This window comes from Pelmatolapia mariae, linkage group LG2 (assembly GCF_036321145.2).
Source record: "Pelmatolapia mariae isolate MD_Pm_ZW linkage group LG2, Pm_UMD_F_2, whole genome shotgun sequence".
NCBI classification, from domain to species: domain Eukaryota; kingdom Metazoa; phylum Chordata; class Actinopteri; order Cichliformes; family Cichlidae; genus Pelmatolapia; species Pelmatolapia mariae.
In genome coordinates, this window is record NC_086228.1 from 707,252 (window position 1) to 730,480 (window position 23,229).

Genomic DNA, 23,229 nt, shown 5'->3' on the forward strand with positions numbered 1-23,229 from the left:
TGGCAGGCATTTCTGAAGGTTGTAACACAGAGGGTTGGCCTGCCTTGGATCTGAGCTACTCTGAGTGAACAAATGTAAATGTGCAATGGGTGGTTTGCACAACAAAAGCAGGAGGAAAATCGAGCTGACGACCTGTGAAAATCTCAGCAGGGGTGGATAACACCTCGGGACTTACACCAGAAAATAAAAAAGTCAGTAATTCTAGTCCGTGTTGGGTTCAGGAATTTACACATATTTGCGCAGGGTTAGTAAATCTAGTGTTAAATAGATTTTTCTTGGTGCCAAATCCCAAATTTAGTGGCCTGAAAATGAAGAGTCTGAGCTGCTGTTCTCTCTGTAACGACGTTTTACTTTGAAAGGTCAAACCGGAACCTGTGTCTATTGTGACACACGTGACAGCGGCGTCTGGCGCGTGTGTGCAGTGAAGCAGCGCGAGCAGCTCAGCTGTTCAAACCTGCCACAGACAGAAAGCCCGTCAGCAGCCCGGGACGCTGAACGACACTCTACCGGGACTCTACCGAGATTCTGACCGGAGGCTGTCGGTGTCTGACGCGGGGGATGCCGGTGTGAGCCCGGGCAGGCGGGCGGATCTGTGGTGTCTGTACCGGCGGATGAAGATGCGGACTCTGGTGCTGCTCTGTCTCTGGCTGAGCCTCCGCCCGTGCAGAGCGCCGCCGGGGCTCTGCGGGCCGTGCCAGCCGGACCGGTGCTCGCTGCCCGGCGGCTGCCGGGCCGGGCTGGTGCCGGACTCCTGCGGCTGCTGCCTGGAGTGCGGGAACCTAGAAGGCCAGCCCTGCGACCCCGGGAACCGGAGCGTGTTCTACGGGCTGTGTGGGAGCGGACTGCGGTGTCAGGCGGGAGGAGGAGGAGAGGATGAAGAGGAGGAGGAGTGCGTGTGTGAGGAGCAGGAGCCGGTGTGCGGCTCTGACGGGAGAACATACATGAACATGTGTCAGCTGAGGGAGGCCGTCTTCTCCACACCCAAGCTCCACACCGCGGGGAGGGGCCCCTGCAGGACAGGTAGGAACACCTGAGGCAGGACAGGTGGGAGCCACAGGGCAGGTAACCACCTGCTGTTCCACTGCTCACCTCATTCATTCATATTTTTAAAGGTAAATATGTTGGGAGAGCTCACATGTGATGATGATGGTGATGATTCCTTTACTTTTACCTGCAGGTAAATTTGCTTTATAGAGAAATGACATCGTTTGGCTTCCCTTCACAAAACACACACACCTATTTAAACCGGACACACACATATTCCGAGGGAAGAAGCTGAAATTCACCCCGTAGAGGATGGAGCCGTTATTAAGAAGTGATAAAGCATCGTCTGTACCTGTTTAGAGTCCAGGGAGGTAAACAGGGCTGTGACTCACCTGTCAGACCACCAGTGAGTTTGCTCTGTGACAGAGGTGTGACCGAACCACGCAACAAAGTTCAAATAGTTCGGTCAGTGTGGACATGAGCAGGTTTCCTGAGGCAGTAAATGCGCCGTGACCCTTTCTGCAGGCTGATTTGCAATTCTCATTGAAGTTCAGTTTTCATTGATCATGGTCCTAAAATATTTCTATGAGTGCGCTTGCTCTATTGATGATGATGATGAGTTCCTCAGTTCACCCGTCTCTGTGGTTTAGCCCTCGGAGTAAAGAGGAGGAGCCCAGGCCGAGCTGGTTTAGCTGTTTTGATGCGTTGAGCTCCACAAGTTGAGCGCCATTTTATCTGCATTAGAGTTCAGAGGTCAGGCGTGCACGGCTTCAGTTAAAAATGGAAACGAAGAGCAGACGTCAGATATCAAGCAAAGGGGCGAACTCACGTTTCATCCAGGAAACGGTCGCCTCACACTGAGCGCCTACGGGACCCCAGAGGGCCCAAAAACACGAGCACACACACCTGAAATCAGCACAGAGTAAAACTGCAGGTCAGAGGTCACCTCATCTCTGTATGTGAGCTCTCTGAGGTTATCAGTCAGCTGATCGCTCCTCACATTTAATGACTTACACACACACACACACACACACACACACTTGAGTCTGAGATTTCTGCTCCGCCCAGCCTAACCTCTCCCTCACCTGTGGCAGTGCCGGTCATTAAGGTGCCTCCTCACAGTCAGGTGAACGGGACGGGCAGCAGTCTCATCTTTCTCTGTGAAGTGTTTGCGTTTCCGATGGCGTTGATCGAGTGGACGAAGGAGGGACGAGACGTCGTCCTGCCCGGAGACGACCCGCACATCTCCGTCCAGGTACACGTGCGCCTGAGCCTGCAGCCCCGCCCCTCTGCGACAGATTTCAGTACCTGTCTGATTCTCTGTCTCGCAGTCTCGGGGCGGTCCTCTGAAGTTCGAGCTCTCCAGCTGGCTGCAGATTGAGGGGGCGGAGACGGGGGACTCTGGGACCTATCGCTGCACAGCTCGTAACAACCTGGGGACGGCCTCGGCCTCGGCTGTACTGGGAGTACTGGGAGCAGGTGAGACAGGCGTTTGAAACGGGAGAAACAGAAACTAAAAGACTCGGGTCTGTCTCACTGACGTGTCTCTGTCTCCACCTGTCTGTGGCTCTGTCAGAGGAGCTGTCGTCCTACCTGGCTAACAGTGACAGGAAGCAGCCGATGGACATCGCAGACTATGACCAGGACATCTACTGAGCTTCGTGATGTCACCTCCTCTGTACAGACACGTCTCTGATTTTTCTTCTTCTCTGTGTATGCGAACATTACTCTGACATCACACGGGGCAGTGACACGGACACTTGGCGTGCTGGGCGTTCGAGCCCGCGTCTCCTGTCAGATCTGTTGTGTGGAACTTTTTTTTAAAATTATGAATAAAGGTTTACAAACTGACCTCTGGCCTCTAACAGACCTTCACATTTTCACTTATAGCACTGAGGTTATGGACAGTTGTTCCTCCTTCCAGTGCATGTCTGGGAAGCAGGGCGGGCAGTGCTTGCCCAGTTAACTCTAAAAAGGGGCATTTCAGTTTGGGATAGTACCATTTTGGGTTCTTGCAACCTCAAATGAATTTATTTGGGCAAGAGAGGGAGTTATCAACTCCTGCTAGCTAGCTTGGTTAGAAGCAGATACCTGTTAATCAGGGCTCAGTAACATCCAATCAGAATCCTTGAATTTCTCTCACCTAAAGTCTAGCTCAGTCTGTTAGTCCAATAACCTCGCAGCAGACATATTGTTGGTCAGATGATGTCATCAAAAAGGCTCCAACAGCACAAACACGGGGGAGATGTTCAGATGAAGCCTAGCAGACAGCTAGCAGCTACAGCCACCTGTGTCGCCACCATCAGTCAAAGAGGCCACGCCCCTAATAATGCAAACTGAAAACATCCTCTCCCTGTACACGTGTTATGAAGTGAGAAATGATCTATAGAGACCAAACAGCTGTATTTCTTCTGCTTTAACATGGGAGTCTGTGTGGACTGACTCACTACTGCCTCTGCTGGATGCTAGAGGAACTGCAGGCTTTGGTGCTTCATGTTTCAGTGCTGAAGGCTAACAGTGCTGAGGAGCCTGAATGGAACGTGGAGGCTTCAGAGCGGCTGGAGCTCGGCCTGGCTTTGCTTTTGGCTGATAGTTTCACCACATGTTGCTTCAGTTTCCTGCAAATGTCAGACGGATGCATGGAGAGGATTTCATTCCAGCTGCTGTCTCAGAGGAGCTCTGACTTCCAAGAATCTAAATCTGGTTCAGTCCGGCCTGTTTCAGGAGGTCCTGCAGCCCGAGCCCAACACATCACGTTTAAAAAGCTCAGTACTTTGTTTTTGAAACGTGGTTTTAGTGTCAGGGTTACAGTTAGGTTATGGTTAGAGTAAGCAGCTAGGGAAGGCATTATGTCACTTAGATGTCCCCACTAAGATATGAAAACAACTCTGTGTGTGTGTGCTGCTATAAAGACATCAGCTGCTTTGCTTATTGGCATCATCATGTCACTCATATCAAAATAATGACGACAGGGAGGCACGACCTCCAGGAGTCTTGCATTTGTCCAGGATCAGAAGCACCTCAGTTGCACATCCATCAGCGCTGGGATGATTACTGTGAGACGTTACAGCAGCTGAGCCCAACGTGACACAGCAGAAAGATGAAATATAACGACTGCTGCTCTCTGTCAGAAACAGTTGGCAGTGATTACCGTTCACACTCACAGACGCTTTTATTCCTGCCATAAATCTCTGAGAGATCATCTCAGGAAGTGCTTCCTGTCTGCGACACACTGCGGCTCGTCTCCAGGAAATTCCAGCAGATTCACCACAAGCTGCAAATAACTACCAGACTTCCAGACCAGCCAATCAGAGGCCACGAAACACAGCTGAAGAAAGAACACTCTACTTCATTTATTGCATTTCTTCTCACTGCTACATGCAAATATACGCAGCCCAGGCACAGATTCTATTTTGTTTTATTTTAGGGGTGATGCACATTGATCACCAATGTAATCCAAAACTGTTGTAAAATAAAGTAAAATACACAAAAGTTATAAAAAACCCCATTTCACTTTTTATTAATTACATTTATTTTTATTATGCACAATATTTACAATAAATAAAAAATTAAACAATAATTAAAAACACAAACTGCATTTTTGCTCTTTATGCAGTTTACTTACTTTTTCTTGCTGTTAGCTGAATTTATTGGATAAATCTGCAGCCCATCTGTTATTTCTGAAATGTTTTTTGGTGACTGGGAAGAAACAGAAACACAGAAAAAAGACATCTGAGGAGATGCAAATTCTGAAAAGCCGACTGTAGCAGAAAACAGCACAAATATAAACGTGCACAGATGATTCCGTGTACCTCTGATCCATGTAGTTCCTCAGCTGCCCGCATGTCTTCCTCCGCGCCGGCAGGGGGCGACAGAAGACAGAAGTAACATCGTCAGTCTGTGTTTACTTGTAACTGAGCTAGCTTTAGCATCTGCTGAACATTAAGGTGAGCTAAACTAACCTGGAGTTTAATTTAAACGTGTAAACTCTGATTATTAAACCTAGTTCGTGTCTTCAAACAGGACGATAGAGGAAAAAGTTTAAAGTCAGACTGTGTTTGTTTGGAGACGTTAGTTTAGCTTGTTAGCCTTAGCCTAATAGCTAGTAGTGGGATGTCTCTGTTGAAAATGTGCTAATTTATTGTTTGTTTCGTTGCTGATTGAGTAAAGTTTCAGATAAGAAATTTATAATGACATATTACGAGTCGCTAAAAGCCCGGTTTTAATTCGGCTTACACACTAAACAGCAGACCTGATTCTCCGCGGCTTTACGCTTCGAGGTTTGTAATGAGCTCCGTGACAGAAGTGAAGCCTGTAATGTTAAAGACTTGGAAATGACAAAAGTCTCCTCCCTCTGCTTGTCCTGGAACTGCGGTTTGATTTAGTGCCAGATTTCTGTTTAATGTGCTGATTTAAAGCTGGTTTGTTTATCGGCTGATTCCCAGAAGTCATATTAAAATCATTCAGACACGTTATGAATCTGTAAGAAAACTGCTTTACATTCATATATGACGGACGTCAGAGGAGAAACTTCATCTTTGCAGGTACAGCTGCTGAGAGGTCAGAGGTCAGCACGCCTTCATCATGGTCAAACAGCCACAGAGGACAGACAGGTGAGAGTTACCTGTGTCAGGTGCTGTTTCTCTGACTTGAACCTGACACACCTGTCAGGTGTTTCAGAGCAGGTGTGACGGTTCAGACGTTCGTCGTGGATTTGAATGTGTGATAAACTTAGAGAAGGTGAAATGCATTGTGGGTGCTGCTGATAAACGCTGCTTCACATGTTGGTCTCCACCTGCAGGTGTTTTATACCCACTGCAGGAAGTGCATTGGCGAGGGTTCGATTCCCTGTCTGTGCTGCTCAGAGGAGGCCGCCTCCACCCCAGCAGGTACCCAAAACAGACTCTCTGCCTCCCCGTCCCCACTGCAGCCCCAGCTCCTGCTGGTTTAATGCCTTGTGTTTGTCCAGGCGTCAGAAACAGGAAGTACCGAGAGCTGGCCACGCTGCAGCTCCACCGCCACAGAAGAAGAGAGGGGTGCTGATGGGCCGAGCCAGCCTGGAGGCGCGGGGTTGGAGGGAGGATCAGAAGAATCGGACTCAAAGCGAGTGAGGTTGGGAGGTCGTCTGCTAGGAACAAACGACGTCACTGTCTGATGCCTGAGGAACTCGACTAACTCGGTGTGTTTTTGATGTTTTTCACAGGATGGAGGACGACGCTGCTCCGCCCGGCAGAGTCCCCGGGTCATGTGCTCCAGCGGCAGGTGTGTCTCCGTGGCATCCTTCAGGCTGATTTTCAGTCCTGTGCTCTGGATTGATAAAGCTTCCCTCTTTGTGTCACCAGATGTTCCTCCTCCCGACCAGCAGGGGGCAGCAGAGCACAGCGAGGGCAGCAGAGCAGCCGAGGTAAAGAATCATGCGATGCTCCATCTGCAGTCGGAACCACAGAGTAGCGGAGACACACCTGACTGTCAGGTAACATGCCGTGATGTGTTTGTAGCTGCAGGGCGTGGGGTCACTGAAGGTCACCATCCAGCAGAGCAGCGAGAGCCGAGAGTTTGGACAGACGGACAGGACGGCCGAGAGACAGACGGGCGGACTCCACTGTCACGTCTGTGACCTCACGTGTCGCTCTCTCCTGGTAAGAAACACTCGGCTCTTCTTCTTCTTCCTCTGCCTCCGTCAGTCTTACCTGAGTCAGGTGTCCGGAGCACACTCAGGACTAGGGATGGGTATTGATAAGATTTTCACGATTCCGATTCCATTTTCAATTCTGTTTAACGATTCGATTCTTTATCGATTCTCTTATCGATTCTTTTTTAAAAAAGGAGAACACTAAGGTCGATTAGCTTAGAACTTTGTTTTATATCTTCTCTTTGAACAAGATAGAAATTTATGAGTAACATGGCCTTACAAACCCAACAGTGAGATCTTAAGAGATCCACAGCCTACGGCTCTTCAATGGGGTGTCACAGGGTCCCCGGGAAAAAAAATTGTAAATGTAAAATAATAAAATAAATATTCTTCTGTAGCAATAACAAAGTATAACATAAATTATTCTGTAGCAATTACACAAGAATATCCAGTAATGTCCCTGCCTACAATTAAACACATTCACTTACCGCAAATCGGGGGCATCTGCTGTGACAAATGGGTGCAAGCCTTTGACCACAAACTTAGTCACTGCTCGGTGACATTCGTCTATCCTGGCCTGAAAGGAGACGCTACCGGTAGACTGCAGCGAGAACTGCCAGCATCTGAGCCAGCCAGACTCTGTCTCTCTCATCATGGTCACCTAAATGCACAGTAATGGCAGGTTTTGTAATAAGGCAGATCGCGCTAACATAATATGCACTGTTAATTGATTATTTACCTGCTGCATTAACGGGAGAGGATGTGCAAACGTTACCGCTGCTGCTGGGTTGAGATTCACGAGTCCGGAGCGGAATTAAAAACACGACATTCATTTAAGGTCATCGCGTGTTTTGTGAGCAAATGCTTTTGCATATTCGTAGTTTTCCTCCCTTAAATGAAATATCTACGTGGCAAGTATTGCAAGTTGCCCTGTTGTCATCCGTTCTCGTAAAGTATGACCAAACTTTTGAGCGTTTGAGCCGCCATGTTTCCTGCCAGGTAAATGACGCTCCGCAACGTGGTGACGTCATTCGGGGCGACTGGAATCGATAAGGGAATCGTTTGTAAAAATGGCAAACAATTCCAAGGAATTGAAACAGTGGGAACCGGTTCTCAACAAGAACCGGGTTTCGATACCCATCCCTACTCAGGACATCCACAGCTTTCTCCACAGCAAGTCTGCTAACATCTGGAAACATCTGCTGTTGCCTCTGCCCCAGTTAGCGCATGCACCTGCTTCCTGTAGTGCTGGGCGATATGACGATATATATCGTGTGGACGATAGAAAAGTGTCTATCGTGCCATTTGTCTTCTATCGTTTCTATCGTTTCTAGCCCGAATTTTACAAATTATTACATAAAATATATCATTAACCCTTTACAACCGGTCGGAGCAGGCACACTCCGTTTTGCCTAACTATTTTTAAATCCCTGTAGAACTGTAACCAAGTAAGGTAGCGCAATAATGGGTTTTTTTGCATATGAAACCGTAGGAGTTGTACTTACATCTTATTCCATTAGCTTGTCCTAGGTCACGGTTTCCTTCCACATATAGCTTTGCAAAAATTGCATAAAAAGCACTTCCAGTAACAAAGACATAATATTCCAGACTTGCAGCAACAAAAACATAATATTCCAGAAACAGGCTTTGACGATCCGATCAGCTGTTCATAACACTTCCTAGTTTGTATATAAGTCAGCGCGAACTCTCGCATGTCCGCCATTACCTGCCCGAAACCGGAAGTGACGTCATTTTCGCGGAAAATGTAGTTTTTTAGCTTCAAAGCCTATGTTGGTGTTTTTAAAAGTCATGTTTGACTTTATGCTCTTCTGTATCGTTTCTGGGATGCTTAGAAGTCAAATTACACTGTTGGAAATAGTTTATTTTGATGCACATGCTGTGTTTTTGCAAATTTGCATTTATTTATTTTTATTTTTCCTGTAGTATATAAAAAATTGTGTGTCTCAAAAATAAAACTAAGAAGACACTCAAAATAAATAAATGTAAAGATAAGCTCTGGCGGACTTGGTTCTATGGTAGGTCTTAAAGGGTTAAATAGCCTGTGCAAATATATTAGTGTTGTCTTCTCACTATACATACTCTTAACAAGAGAAAATAAAGTATTAAAAAATGATATTTTTCGCAAAGAAACTCTGTCTTGTGGTTTTGCAACATGGTGCTGCTTTACGTGCACCCGGATTTGCGACATGATTTACGGTAACTCAAAACAAAGACTGCACCCTCTCCACTCGCTGTTTAAAGACTGCATACTTTCCAGATGACCACAGGTCAGGTGGTATATCGTGATATATATCGTTATCGTGATATAAAATAATTCATATCGTGATAAATATTTTTTCCACATCGCCCAGCACTAGCTTCCTGTTTTAAAGTCAGAGTCACTGACAGCAGCGAGAGGCTGTGAACGCTCCAAAGCTCATCGATCAACTAGCAGCCGATTTAAAACAACGGATGACCCGACAAACATGGCCGACGCAGCAGCATTATCTTCAAAGCCGCCACAAACTGCAGACAAAACCGGTGTCTTCTAAGGAACGTGCTCCTGCGACCCTTTCCTATTGGTGGAAAAATGTACCATGTTGACCAATTAAAAAATGATATAGCAACACGTGACATTAGGTCGTTTAGGAAGAGGGAGGAGTTTTTGGAGTACGGCGGCGAGAGAGAGAGCGAGATAAAAAGAGAGAGTTTTGAGATGTGAAAGATTAGTGACGTTTAGCGTGTTTGGAGTACAGTCAGCATGTGGTTGGCGTGTAGTTTTGTTGTGTGTGTGAGAACACTGAGGCGACTGCTGAACGTCACAGTTCTGCCAAAAAGCCACCAAAGGCAGACGGCAGTGTAAAGACTGTCTGCAGGTGGGAAACAGGAGCAGGGATGCACCCAAGGTTTGCATGATGATTTTGCAAAATGAAAAACTAAATTCGAGGTTGTGCTGAAAAGACCGACACCAAGCAAGGCAAAGGTAAACAGAAGGGGAAACGTACAGTAGTGAAGAACAGCCAGTTACACCTGGACCACAGAGGTCAGAGCGTGGTTCTCGCCCCTCCCTCAGTGCTTTGTCTGTCAGATGATGAATAATGTGATGCCACTGCTGCACGTCCTGGAACAGGTGAGCTCGGCCCTGCAGCTGTCGCTGTGAGTCCTGACCAATCAGGTGGCTTCATCCAGACACACCTGTAATAACCTGAGCTCTGTGACGAACAGCTGATCAGACACAACGTCACCACAAACCTCAGTCTGCACATCTGCACCAGCTGTGGATGTCAGGTCATGTGACAGCAGGTGGACGTGGACAGGTGTTTACAGGTGTGCTGTTTATTTCCAGCTGTTTCAGGAGCACATGGCAGGACCTGAACATGTGAAGAAGCTGCAGGAGATCACACACTCCATCCACCTCAACACACACACACCGCAGGACAGGTGAACACACACACACATACAGGTCACCCAGATTAAATTACTTGGTGTTACCATAAACCACCACCTTTCATGGTCTCAGCACATCAACTCTGTTATTAGGAAAATGGGACAGGGCATAGCTATAGCTAGGAAATGCTCCTTTTATATTACTTCTTCAATTATGAAAGGTGTCATTAATGCACTAGTATTATCTCATCTAGAGTACTGCTCAATCATTTGGTCAGCAGCTAATAAGACAGATCTGAACAGACTTCAGTTAGTTCAAAATAGGGCGGCCAGATTAGTGTTAAGGTGTTCATATTATACAAACATCGATAAAATGCACGATAAACTTTCTTGGCTTTCTGTACAAGCTAAATTATACTATGGCTTACTTGTATTTTTAAAGAAAGCAGTACTGTTAAACACACCACACTTTTTTATGCTCAGTTGCAGTATCCAGATGAAATACATAATCATGCTACATGATTCTCAACAAACCACAATTTAGTAACTCCTCGAGTTAAAAGTAACTTTTTGAAAAACTCTGTTATATTTAGAGCATCTTTTCAGTGGAATAAGTTGCCTTATGCAATTAGAGAATTGGCTTCTATTCATACTTTTAAAAATCACCTAAAAGCCTATTTAGGCAGTTTTTAATTTATTTGTAAATATTGAAAGAGGGTAATGTCACTTGTGATGGAAATCGTGTATTTTGTTTGAGTGTTTTATATATTTTTTTTATATTTACATGTTTATATTTTCAGAATTGTAAACTTTATTGTGGATGTAAGAGCCAAATTATGTGGATATTTTGCATCAAATTCATTGTGTAACATTTTATTCGATGGTATTTGATGGTTTGGGCCCCAGGAAGACTAGCAACCACTGTTGTGGAAGCTAATGGGGTTCCTTATAAATAAACAAATAAACACACACAGATCAGAGGTCCGTTCTTCGTACCTCGCTAAGTAAGTTAGCTGGATTTGATTGTTGACGATTTCGCGTGATCTTGGATCGTTCGGTTCTCCGAAGCTCATCCGGGACTTGCTGTCATAGCAACAGATCCGTAAGCGTAAACCTGCTTGGGAGCAGGCTTACTTTATGTAAACAGGATTAGATCGCGGCCACTCAGGTATGTCCGCTGCAGTTCTATGAAAGCAACAGCGATATTTCTCCACTGTTTTACCATAAATAAATATTATCAATGTAACTAAAGATAATGCAGCATTTGATTCTTTTATTGATGTCATACAGATACATACAGGTCATTTCCTAAAAAAAGGGAAATGTACTATTAATCATTCTATTCCATGTATTTGATTATTTCAGATGTAATTCATATTTTAGAGTAGTAATAGTAAATTACTTCGTGTAATCAAGATGAGAGACCACGGCTATAAAAGCGAAGGTGGATTTGGGAAGTCTGTCGCAGCCATGTCCTGTCCGTTTGTACGCGAGCAGCCCATTGCGGAAGGTGCAAGATTGATAAGGAGAGTTTTCAGAATTCAGCGTATATTGCGGGATAGACAGGATCCTTTAGCTCAGCGCGACAGTGTGCTCATAGAGAGATATCGATTTTCCCGTGAGGGTATTATTTACAAACAAACAGATTATTGCAGGGTCTCTTTTCAAGAGACTAAAAGCAATATAAGTGATAAATATTACCATTCTGTAGAATATTCTTATATTTCACTTTTACTTGTTCCCATGTTCTAGTGGGTCCTGTTGTGGCTCTAATGTGAAAGAGGATATAATGTAATATAATATAATAAATTACTTACGAGTTTAATTTGTCAGCAACTTTCTGCCAGCCCTCTCTCCTTGCTTTTGCAGCCTTTGCAGTGTTCCCCTGCGTTTTAATTAAACTCTGAAACTCCTGAAATCCCTCAATCAAGAGTTCTTGCTCTGCTGCCGTGAAATACTGAGCGCGCTCCTTCGACATCTTCGCCGACCAATCACAGGGTTGCCGATCAATGTTTCTACTATCGATGCGTAGCCCCTTTTAAGCCGCCCAGTGATCTCAGATTACTTCATCCAGCTATACTAATCGTCAACAACAGGTGTGTTCGGAGAACCGGATTAGCGAGCTCAAAGTTAGCGCGATGATTTGATCTTGGATGTAGTAAGCGAGGTACGAAGAACGGACCCCAGGGGCTCTGATTTGTTGTTTAGTTTGAAAACCTTCAGGTGTGTCACTCTGCCAGCAGGGGGCGCTGCCGTGAGTCGCAGTGCTGGTGCGACACCTGTCAGACTCACTTCAGCGGTGATGTCATCATTCATCGGCGGACCAAACGACACAAGGTGAGAGTGAGACGTGATGATGACGTATCAGCGCAGACACGCCTCCTTACCCAACAGAGATCAGAATAGAATAGAATAGAATAGCCCTTTACTGTCAGTATACTTGCCAACTGTGCAGATTAAAATGTCAATAGAAGACTGTGTGCGTGTCTGTGTGTGTGTGCGTGTGTGCGTGTGTGTGTGTGTGTGTGTGCGTGTGTGCGTGTGTGATCCAGATGTGCAAGCAGCTCTGCCGGCCCTTCTGTCCGGTGTGTGGACGTCACTTCAGGACGCCCAGGAAGTTTGTGGAGCACATGAAGTCATCGGAACATAAACAGCAGGTGAGTGAGGGCGTCGGCAGTCAGGTGACAGCAGGAAGCCAATGGCTGTGGCTGTCAGGTGGTCAGTGTCGCAGATGTTGGTGGTGACGTGTATCCTGAGTCTGTGTTCACTAAAAACTTCAGTGAAACAAACCGAAGCAACGACTGTTCGCGTGACCGTCAGTGGCGGGATCGACTCTGTGGGGCGCTGCTCAGCAGGATGTCCCGCCCCTCTGTGGGACAGCTGATGTTTCCTGTTTCCTCCCAGGTGCTCCTGGAGGAGGCTCAGGAGGAGGAGCTCATCACTGTGGATGCTGTCGGCTGCTTCGAGGAGGAGGGGGAGGAGGAGGAGGAGGGGGCGGTGGTGGAGGAAGAAGTGGACGCAGCTGACGAGGAAGAGGATGCAGCAACAAAGGAAGACGCGTCAGAGGTAAAATCAGGACGTCCTGTGGCGTCGAGTAAAATCACGATTCAGGAGTGACGACTTTAAACTGTTTCAGGTGGCTGAGGAAGAGGAGGACAAGCGGCGAGCAGAGTACGACCCCAGCACGGCGTGCGGTACGTCCCGGAGGTCGTAACCAGCTGATGGAGCTTTGTTGCCCCCCGGTGGACGATCTGTAGAGAGAAAAACCAGAAGGCGTAGATCAGTGTGTCTGTGGATTTTGTCTCGTCGTGTCTCTGCGACAAACAGGAAGTGACGCTTTACTCTCTGTCCCCACAGGAAGCAGTTTTGTGGTTCCTGTTTGTGGCTTCATGTGTCGACTCTGCAAAAAGTTTTTCTACAGTGAAGCTGCAGCTCGACACACACACTGCAGGACACGCACACACTACCTCCACCTGCAGGTACATATCTGCTTTATATTTAATGACTAAGTTCAGTTTCTCATGTATGAAACAGGTGTGTCAGCGAAGAGTGCACAGCATAAATATGTGGACAGTCACAGGTGAGCTAATGTCCCTGCAGCAGCACAGACACACCTGTGCAGCAGGTACAGCCCAGAGTGAAAGCTCAGAGCTGCTGCAGTCAATCTAAAGACAACGCAGGAGGAGGGAACCTGACAGGTGACCTCATCTCACCTGTACCTGCAGGTTTCACTCTAATACTGACACACACACACACACACACACACACACAACCCCGTTCAGCTATCTTAGTGAGGACCTTCATTGACATAATGCTTACCCTGACCCTAAACCTGACCATAACCTAATTGTAACCCTGACACTAAAACCACATTTTGAGCCTCAAAAATGCTTCAAATTAGTGAGGACCAGGTTGTGTGTGTCCTCACAAGTGACTGTTGGTTCTCACAAGTATAGTAGAATGCAGATTTCGGTCCTCACAAAGATAGCTAGACAGGAACACACACACACACAGAGGTAACCCAGCTGCCTGTTGTTTGTTGTTTTAGAGACACCGTGCTCAGAGGAAGCGGCGGCGAGGACAGAGAGACGAGGACCGATCTGCTCCGCCCTGACCGCCTCACCGTGTCCCACAATGCATCGCTGCATCCAGGTGATGCTCTGATCACCTTTCTTGTGTTTGACTGGTGGCTGCTGCAGGAGCTGCAGGTCACAGGTGGACTGCTGTGTTCTGTTTGCAGTGGGAGAAACGTTTCACAGCTGCAGGTTTCCACCTGAGCGGGACACCTGTACGATGACTGACAGTGGTCAGTTTCATCATCGTTAATATGCAAACATTAATAAATCATGTTTTCATAACCGGCTTTGTTTCTCTTTGTGTGTGATGTCATAAAACAGTTATTAACACTTGTTTCGTTAAATAAATTATTACCATTATGAGAGAATGAAACGATCAGACTGTTATTCATCCTGCAGAGTTATCAGTGTTTATGTCATTCAGCGCCCCCTGGTGGCTCAGCCGTGCATCATGTTCATCGTGTTTCCACATCCCCACAGCCCACGTGAAAGAACAAGAACCACCGACGTGGTGTTCGGGTCAGATCTGAGCTGGGTTAGACTTCATGTTCCGGTCCACGTGGCATGCTGTACCCAGCCCGGCCGCAGGGGGCGCCCTCCCTGCTCAGCGCGGAGGATTGTGGGTCGGAGGAGGCAGCAGCGGGGCATCTTCATCATCACTGCGGGCCGGACCGGGACGTGAGTTGGCAGCTGTTTTTCCGCACTGAAGTGCCTTACCGTCGGAGCCAGAGATGGGACACGGAGACCTCATGAGCCAGGCGGAGGATGTGGCGGACCAGGTGAGCTCCCGTACCCGGGAAACGCGCACCCGGAGCGGCCACACGCTGAGCTGGGACTCGGTCCGGTTATCTCAAACATCTGGTTGTTGAAAGCTCGGTGATTGCAGCTGCAGAACAAGTTTAGTGTGCTCGAAAAGCAGAGGGCAGCTGCTCTCCGGAACAGCTTTGTTGCTTTAAAATGAACTTTCATGAAGTTTGAAGCAAAGCAGCAGATTTCGTCATCGGGAGGGTGGAACAGGAAAGACCGCGGTGCAGATTCATTCTCACTAAAACACCAAAAATGCGATCTTTATTGAGTTGTTCTGTTGGCCGAAATGAAGAACGAGTTTACACGATGGATGATCGGGTTCAGATGTTTTCTACAAACCATCGGTGTCTGTGCAGACTCGAGGAAAGTTTAAACGTGACAGATTTTAAATCGAGTCTGGTGAAACGTTCGCAGCTTGTATAAAAACGGAAATAATGATGGGTGACTTTCCTCTGAGATGATGTTAGACCTCAGGAGAGCTCTGATTGCTCCAGGGCTGGTTTACACATTAACATTGTCATTTAAATATTTTATAAACATGTACGTTTGAGAGTAAAGTAACTTCTAAATGAATTCGTGTTCAAGTGGTTCAGCTGGGTCTCACACGCGGAGCAGAGGCCGGGGTCCTGACGACGTGCCCGAGCAGTATAGTTTCTTCTCACAGCCGTGAATCACTGCTGACGAACCGGGAACGGTTCAATGAAAACACCTGTTAACGGAGTCTGGTTCGATCAATGCGCAGCGTCGCTGACCGGAAGTTAGCGGTTCTGAAAGTAACCCTCCGCCACGGAGCGACACAGAGAAAGTGTTGCAGCAGCAGGTAGCTCACCTCCTCCACAGAGCCGTGAAACACACACACGACGATGATCATCTTCCTCTTGGTTAATCCACATTTAAACAACCCTCCCGTGTTAGAGTCAAGTTAAAGTATTTTAAAAGTAATAATAAATATGTGGGCGTGTCTACCTGAGGCTGTGGCTCATTATTCAGACACATGAATCAGCAGCTGATGTGTTTTTTAATCAAAGAAACCATTGTGCTGATTTTTAGGTTCAGTCTGTTAGTACAGTGACCTCACAGCATGATGTCACTAAAAATGCTCCAGAAGGCTCCAACAGCACAAACACGATGCAGAGGTCCAGTTCAGGTGCAGCCACCTGTGTCACCATCCAGCTGTCAAAGAGGCCACGCCCCCTAATTATTATGAATGGGTAAATTGCCAGGGGGCAGCACAGTGGCGCTGGGGTGTCTTCCTCCCACAGTGGGTTGGGTTATTTGGTGACTGGTGACCTGTCCAGGTGTACCCCGCCTCTCTATGGCAGCTGAGAGAGGCTCCAGACCCCTGCGACCCTGATAAGGATAAGAAGACGATGGATGGAAATGATCCACATGCTGTGTCCGAATTCAGGGGAAGGATGCTCATAAGGACACTACCTACCTGCGTCACAAGGTAGCGTCCTTAGACGGACGGGTAGTCAGGAAGTGAGCGGCTGTGGACAGCCCCCTTTTTTTTCTCCATAGAAACTTTATTGAACAAACAGTGAGTATCCAACATAACAGATGGGCTGTGGACAGCCTCCTAGCCTTCAACTCTGCCCTTACTTGCGTGTTTTTCCGGTCACTAGCGCCACAGCGTGAAAACTTCAAAATGGACCCAGAAATGTCGTCGCCCGCACGTTTTGTACCTTAGGCTCATCAGAGACAATCATATCCAGGTAAAATAATTTCCTTTAATCTACAGGCATTTAGGAATTACTCAGCTAATTACACGGATAATTGAATTATTGCCAGCGTTGTGCCAAAAAGTGTTCGCCTGCCAAAACTGATTTCCAATGTTTCCGTGTGTAATATGTTTAATATCTTTATGTATGTTGGTAAATAGACTTCGGTGAACATGGTTTACTAAGGGGTTTTATATATACAACAATTACCTGTTGTTCAAGTATCTTCATAACTCTGGTTATAATGTAGTTACAGTTGATATGTTTGATTTGTTGCGCTGTCTGCTGTCCTCTTGACCAGATTACTCTTAAAAAATAAATTTCTAATGTCAACAAGAAAAAAACCGCGGGACCCGTGATACAAGCTGGTTTACGGTTATTTAAATAAAAGAAACATGTCTATGCAGATGCCCAAAGCTTAACAACACGACCGCTATAACAATTTAACTTTTGTACAACCAGATTTTCATATACTTACATTTGAAAGTGTTTTCCTCTCCTGCACCATCGTTATCAGAAACAAATCTCCTCTGTGACCCGCAATGAATCCTGGGATATAGTAGGACACGAAGGATACATCGGACCATCCTTAAAATTCGGGGCAAAGTAGGACGCATTTGTCGCCACATTTTGAGTACTCTTTGAATTCGGACAGCCTTCGTCGAGTCGCTGTGATGTCATTGCCTCCAAATATGGCATTGAAGCGTCCTTCCCCTGAATTCGGACACAGCTACAGAGACAAGCACTTTGTGTATCCGGCTGTAAACATGTTTACTTCTGCTGCAAAGTTTTAATATGGGAGTCTATGGGGACCAACTCACTGCTGCCTCTGCTGGATGTCAGAGGAACTGTAGGTTTTGGTGCCTCTTTGTATTTTAAACCCCGCATGTACAAAAACACAGTCAGTGCTACATTAATAAAGTGACTAACAGCGTGTTGATCACCCCGCTGCTTTAGTTCCTGCGGGTGACCAAACACTACCTCCCCCACGTGGCCCGCCTCTGCCTGGTCAGCACCTTCCTCGAGGACGGCATCAGGATGTGGCTCCAGTGGAGCGAGCAGAGCGAGTACATCGACTCCACCTGGAGCTGTGGCCTCTTCATCGCCAACCTCTTCGTCCTCATCAACCTGCTGGGACAGCTGGGTAACACTCACACACACATATATACACACACACACACACACACACACACACACACACACACACACACACACACACACACACACACATTTTCATATCTTAGTGAGGACATCTAACTGACAAAATGCTCATCCTAACCATCACACTGAACGCCTAACCCTAACCTAACTGTAACCCTGACACCTTCTTGTGGGGACGGGCGTTTGTCCCCATAAAGGCTGTTGGTCCCCACGGGTATATGTAAACATGGTGCAGACACACACCTCGTTATACACATATGAGGCCCTTTTCCATTAGTACCTACTCGGATCGACTGGTTCTCCATTACTGTCTGGCACTACCTAACCTGTGTGGCTGTCGTCATAGCAACGCGTCTGAGCGTCCTGCAGCATAATTAGTACGCAACGCGAACGCTACAGCAAAGGTGGACGCCGAGGCGACGGTGTACCTGCTGCTCGATCTGCAGCTTTTCATCACACTGACGCTACTGACCAGCCAATCTGTGCCATGCAGTCTGATGATGTCACACTTTAATACCTGCTCAGATCGCTGGGAACCCGGCCGAGCACCTGCTAAAGTACCTGCTACTATGATCTAATGAAAACCGTGGTGATCCGAGCAGGTCCGAATGGAGACGGGGCTCCGAGGACTCGCACACTGCTGCAGTGGTGACAGTTAGGACAGAGGACCCCTGCCTGTACATTTATACGTATGTGTGTGTAATAATCTCTGCAAGCACCTGGGTTGTTGCACCAGTCTCTGATTGATTGATTGATTGATTGATTGATTGATTGATTGATTGATTGATTGATTATTGGGCATTTAGAGCTCTCAGTTGTTCCACATTAAACATGTAACACGTGTGTGTGTCTGCAGGCTGCTGCGTGTTGATCCTCAGCAGGAACTTTGTTCAGCACGCCTGTGGCGCTCTGTTTGGGATCATCGCTCTGCAGGTACACACACACACACACACACACACACACACACACACACACACACACACACACACACACACGTGTTTAATGTTTAGTATTGCAGGTTTTGGACGTGATGGTCAGCGAGCTTCAGTTGGTTTTCACTGCGGTGTCAGCGCCGTCACGCCTTCAGACTCTCAAACAGGAAGTTGCTGCGGTCTTAAATGATAAATCAGAGTAAACGTTTCCTGTTTGAAACATAAACGTTTTGTTCTTTGTCTCTGGAAAAAGAGCCGCAGCTGACCGCGTGTGTGTGCAGGGGGGCGTGTAATGTATACACGTTGAAAGCGCTGTGATTTGCGGGTAAAGCGGAGCGGACAGGAAGAGGTGACGATGTTTCTGAAGGAGAAGAGAAAGAAACGGAGACGTGGACGATCCAGGCGGCGGGAGCAGGCGGCGGCAGGGACGATTCCCGGTTTGATCCCAGAGCGGAAGCTTTAGTCTGTGTTTCTGATGTCGGAGCGCCGGCTGACCCGGAGCAGCAGCTCGCTGTGGTCACATGTGTTCAGCACTAGTGCGAGTTTGCAGCTGCACGTGCACTCGATGCCAAATGCAGTGCTGTGATTGGTCAGATCTGTTAAACTGAAAAAGTTAAGGTCATAGGTTTGTCCTGCCAACACGGTCCAGGTGAACGGCTGCTTTCAAACAGGTGAGTCCCAGAATATTAGCTGTGAGTGCTGATCATGTGACTCTGTGTGACCTGCAGATGGTGGCTTACAGCATCCTGTGGGACCTCAAGTTCCTCGTGAGGTGAGTCGTCACGCCTTCCTGAAATAACTTTATCGACGTCGTGGACAGAAACGGCTCGTTCTGCACGTTTGCGTGAAAGCTGCAGGTTGGAGCTACAAAGACATGATCTGCTGTTCTTCGTCCTCCTCTGCCTCCTCTGCAGGAACCTGGCGCTGGGCGGGGGCCTCCTCCTCCTCCTGGCAGAGTGCAGGGGGGAGGCGCGTAGCGTGTTCGCCGGAGTTCCTTCCCTCGGACATCAGAGCTCGCCGAAGCACCTCCTGCAGCTGGGAGGTCGCGTCCTCCTCGTCCTCATGTTCATGACGCTGCTGCACTTTGACCTCAGCCTGCTCAGTGTGAGTCTCACAAACCCACACGTGTCCACACGTGTCCACACGTGTCCACGTAATCATTCAAACTCCTGGCAAGATTTGACTGAAGGTTACTTTTATTCAACCAACAAGTTGTTTTTGACAGGAAATGACACGGGCGTCTGCCAAAGGAGAAGAAGACGAGGCACCAGAGGCATCGCTTTTATTTACATTTGAGCAAAAAGTGTTCAGAATGACTCGAACTCTTCACAAACTGTCACAGTCTCTGGGAAATCCACGGTCCTAAAATCACCGTCCGAACAGTCGATTCAGTGGGCAGCAGGTTTGTGGACAGTCGTGGCTAAGACAGAGGAGTGAGGACCTGCGGCTGGTCACATGTCAGGAAAGAGCGCCGGAGGCCATATCTCAGTGTTTTCAGGGTCCCTGCAGAGCAAAGTGTTATTAAAAATACAAGATGTTCCCCACTGTGGACAATCTCAGAGGACGTGGTCGGAGCCTAAAGTGAGACCCCGCGCTGGCCGGGAGGACAGTGAGACGTGTGGAAGAATCCAAGGATCAGCACCGAGGCCATCCTGGTCAATCTGTGGACAGACGCCACGTCTCCAAAGAAGGCGCACAAACACCCGCCTGGTCTTTGCAAACGCCGATCTGGACAAAGAAGAAGACGTCTGGTCTTCTGTGTTTTGGTCGGAGGAAACAATAATGGGATTGTGTGATGTTTCAACCCTGAGAGCACCGTCCGCGCTGTGCAACATGGTGGTGGGAAGCTCATCACGGGAAACGCCACCATGAAAAACAGCATGAAGATCCTCCTCCTCATCATCAGGCAGCAGCAGACAGTTCAGCACTACAACCACCCAAAACACAGCAAAGTAAACGGTTAGCAGACACAAACATTAACGTTGTGCAGCTCCGCCCACAGAGTCCAGTCCAGCAGAGACTCTGTGGGCGGAGCTAAAGATCAGGGCGAGGAGACCCTCCGACCTGAAAGCTCACTGCTAAAGACGAAGGAGCAAACGTGGAGACGTGTGACAAGCTGGTCTGCAATGATAGGACGCGTTCGTTTGCTGTAAGAACTATTAAAGGTTTTTCTTTTGATTATTGAGAAGAGTGAATGATTGTGGGCGGGACACGTTTTGCTCCAATGAGAACGTTTTTCCCGCAGCGATGCTTCTGGTGCCTCCTCTCAGCATCGTTTGGGAGACGAAAACTTGCAGGTTGAATAAAAGTAACTTTCGGGGGTCTGAATAATTACGGGCTTGACCATCGTCCTCGTACTGACGGCGTGCTGTGTTCAGTTCCTGCAGAACGTGGTGGGGACGGCACTCATGGTCCTGGTGGCGGTGGGCTTTAAGACGAAGCTGGCGGCGCTCACGCTGGTGGCGTGGCTGCTCTGCATCAACTTCACCATCAACGCCTTCTGGAGCGTGCCGTCCTACACGCCCATGCACGACTTCCTGAAGTACGACTTTTTCCAGACCACCTCGGTGATCGGCGGCCTGCTGCTGGTGGTGGCGCTGGGGCCCGGGGGCGTCTCCATGGACGAGAAGAAGAAGGAGTGGTGAGGAGGAGGAGGAGCCGCGCCTCTGCCTCTTCTATTTTTATGTTTTACACTCTGAGCGACCAATCAGAGCTCGTCTTTTTGTCACGTGATGTTTGTCGCACACTGGCTGTGATGTTTCACACTTAGAGTGATTTTAGAGGAGGCGAGGGAGCGCCTCCACCTCCATCCTGCTCCACCCGCCTCCCTGAGGCACAGCCATCAGCTGCTGCGATATCCAATCAGTGTCTTTGCTGTTTTCAGCCTGTTCGATGTGACGATTCGGACACAACGACGTCACTCGTTAATGTTTTTGTAACGAGCTGGACAAACGACCGCCGGCGATGTTTTCCTTATTCATGAATCCGTTTGTAGTGGAAGACTGAAACGGGAGAAAAATGGAGGCAGAATCATTTTGTGAGTGTTTGCAGCTCTGAGGCGATAAAGCCACCTGAGCAGGTGAGCGATCACAGCTTTAGTACGGAGCGGGGAGGCTGCAGTGACCCGTGGTGTCCTGCAGGAGGCGCCGTTTCCTCACAGTGTGCTTCGTCTCCTCTCTGTACGACGTGTTTGTGTCTGTGTGAGTCTGAACTCTTTTTCTATCGTGTTTTTGTAGGAGTTGAATAAATCGTGCAGCATTAAGACGTGTGTGTGTTTCAGTGTTTCCTGCAGCACCTGCTCACTGCTGATCAGCTGATCTCCCACAGACTGTATAAAGAAGACGGACACAGCCTCCGTGTTTTATTTGAAAATCAGCGAGAACAGGAAGTGAGCTCAGACGTCGTCCGTCCTCAGGAGCTCACGCTGGGACTAGGCGTGCTGGAAGCTGCGTCTGTGTGCTGGGCGTGTCCTCTCCTAGCCAATCACAGCACACAGCGCCCTCTGCTCTGATGGACGAAGGACAATGAAGATGGACCAGTCGGGCAGGTGGAAAAGAGGAAGACGTCAGGGGAGGTTCATGAACAGAGGAGGACATGCGGAGGGTTGGAGTGACAGAGGAGGATGCAGCGGGTGGAGGTGTGGAGACTCCTGAAGCTGAAAGAAGAAGAAGACGTGTTTGTGTGATGGTTACTGGCCCGAGTGTGACAGACACACCTGAGCTGGGACCTGCGCCGTGCTGCTCGTCCGTTCAGCTAAGCTTCACCGCGAAGCGGCGCTCTGCCTGCAGACGTGAGTCGCGTGGCACGTCACACGACACGTGGGCGGTGCTATCGGCCATAAAGGCGCGTCCTGCGGTTCAGCCCGCATGCCCTCGTGCCGCGCCAACTTCCCAGGTCGCCGAAGCGCCGTGGGACGACCCCTCAGCTTAAACGTGCGGTCGTCGTGAGCAGGCTGTCAAACTAACGTGACCTCTGACCTCTGAGCAGTTCAAGCACCATGACCTGAATTTTCTATAAGTGTGATCTTTTCCATTATGTAAGCTGGATGCACACTAACCTGCTCTTCAGTCACCCGCGTACACAGAAGTGCATTTAAAGTGAATCTTAACACCATGTTTAACTCCTCCCACTAAGCTCTGATAATATGGCGTCCCCAGAAAGACCACGAGACACTCCCCTGGCCCCACAGAGTCTCCGACAGCCACGCCCAGATGTCTTCTCTGAACCTTCAAACAGAACTCTCTCCATGTGTTTGAGTCTGTGAAAGTCCGCTGAGGCTCGCACACTTTTCCCAGGTTTCATTTAGAGTGATTCATTTTCAGCCTCCCGCTGCTTCCTTACGTGGTCCGATGTTCAGACGCCTGAAGGATAAAGTCTGGAAACCACAGCGTTGTGCTGGTTTCAGTAATGACAGGAAGGCGTGCACAGTACAGCCACTCAGGGCCGTTTGATGTCTGACTTGTAAGAATCTGTAAAGTCAGCTTTTTCTAAACAGTCCTCATTTTGTAAAGCTGCAAAACTCTTAAGTG

General features: G+C 48.0%; 3 protein-coding genes across 3 annotated transcripts; all 3 read left to right on the plus strand.

Moving 5' to 3' along the window:
* Nucleotides 1-346: 346 nt before the first annotated feature.
* Nucleotides 347-4,489, plus strand: kazald3 (Kazal-type serine peptidase inhibitor domain 3). Its single transcript, XM_063483793.1, has 4 exons — nucleotides 347-1,020; nucleotides 2,079-2,239; nucleotides 2,316-2,463; nucleotides 2,561-4,489. Exons 1-4 carry the CDS (start codon nucleotides 612-614, stop codon nucleotides 2,638-2,640), a joined length of 798 nt encoding a protein of 265 aa, XP_063339863.1. The 5' UTR covers nucleotides 347-611; the 3' UTR covers nucleotides 2,641-4,489.
* Nucleotides 4,490-4,637: 148 nt separating this feature from the next.
* On the plus strand, nucleotides 4,638-14,761 carry ciz1b (cdkn1a interacting zinc finger protein 1b). The gene is made up of 15 exons (XM_063488483.1): nucleotides 4,638-4,931; nucleotides 5,529-5,597; nucleotides 5,786-5,873; nucleotides 5,954-6,096; nucleotides 6,188-6,246; nucleotides 6,327-6,388; nucleotides 6,483-6,623; nucleotides 9,963-10,057; nucleotides 12,247-12,340; nucleotides 12,556-12,660; nucleotides 12,908-13,069; nucleotides 13,140-13,197; nucleotides 13,538-13,583; nucleotides 14,052-14,211; nucleotides 14,504-14,761. The coding sequence occupies exons 2-15, from the start codon at nucleotides 5,569-5,571 to the stop codon at nucleotides 14,759-14,761; spliced, it is 1,500 nt and encodes a 499-aa protein (XP_063344553.1). The 5' UTR covers nucleotides 4,638-4,931; nucleotides 5,529-5,568.
* On the plus strand, nucleotides 13,000-21,962 carry LOC134638678 (surfeit locus protein 4-like). Its single transcript, XM_063489482.1, has 10 exons — nucleotides 13,000-13,069; nucleotides 13,140-13,197; nucleotides 13,361-13,482; nucleotides 14,052-14,309; nucleotides 14,560-14,858; nucleotides 17,565-17,751; nucleotides 18,625-18,701; nucleotides 19,429-19,472; nucleotides 19,615-19,804; nucleotides 21,079-21,962. Exons 5-10 carry the CDS (start codon nucleotides 14,811-14,813, stop codon nucleotides 21,343-21,345), a joined length of 813 nt encoding a protein of 270 aa, XP_063345552.1. The 5' UTR covers nucleotides 13,000-13,069; nucleotides 13,140-13,197; nucleotides 13,361-13,482; nucleotides 14,052-14,309; nucleotides 14,560-14,810; the 3' UTR covers nucleotides 21,346-21,962.
* Nucleotides 21,963-23,229: the final 1,267 nt, after the last annotated feature.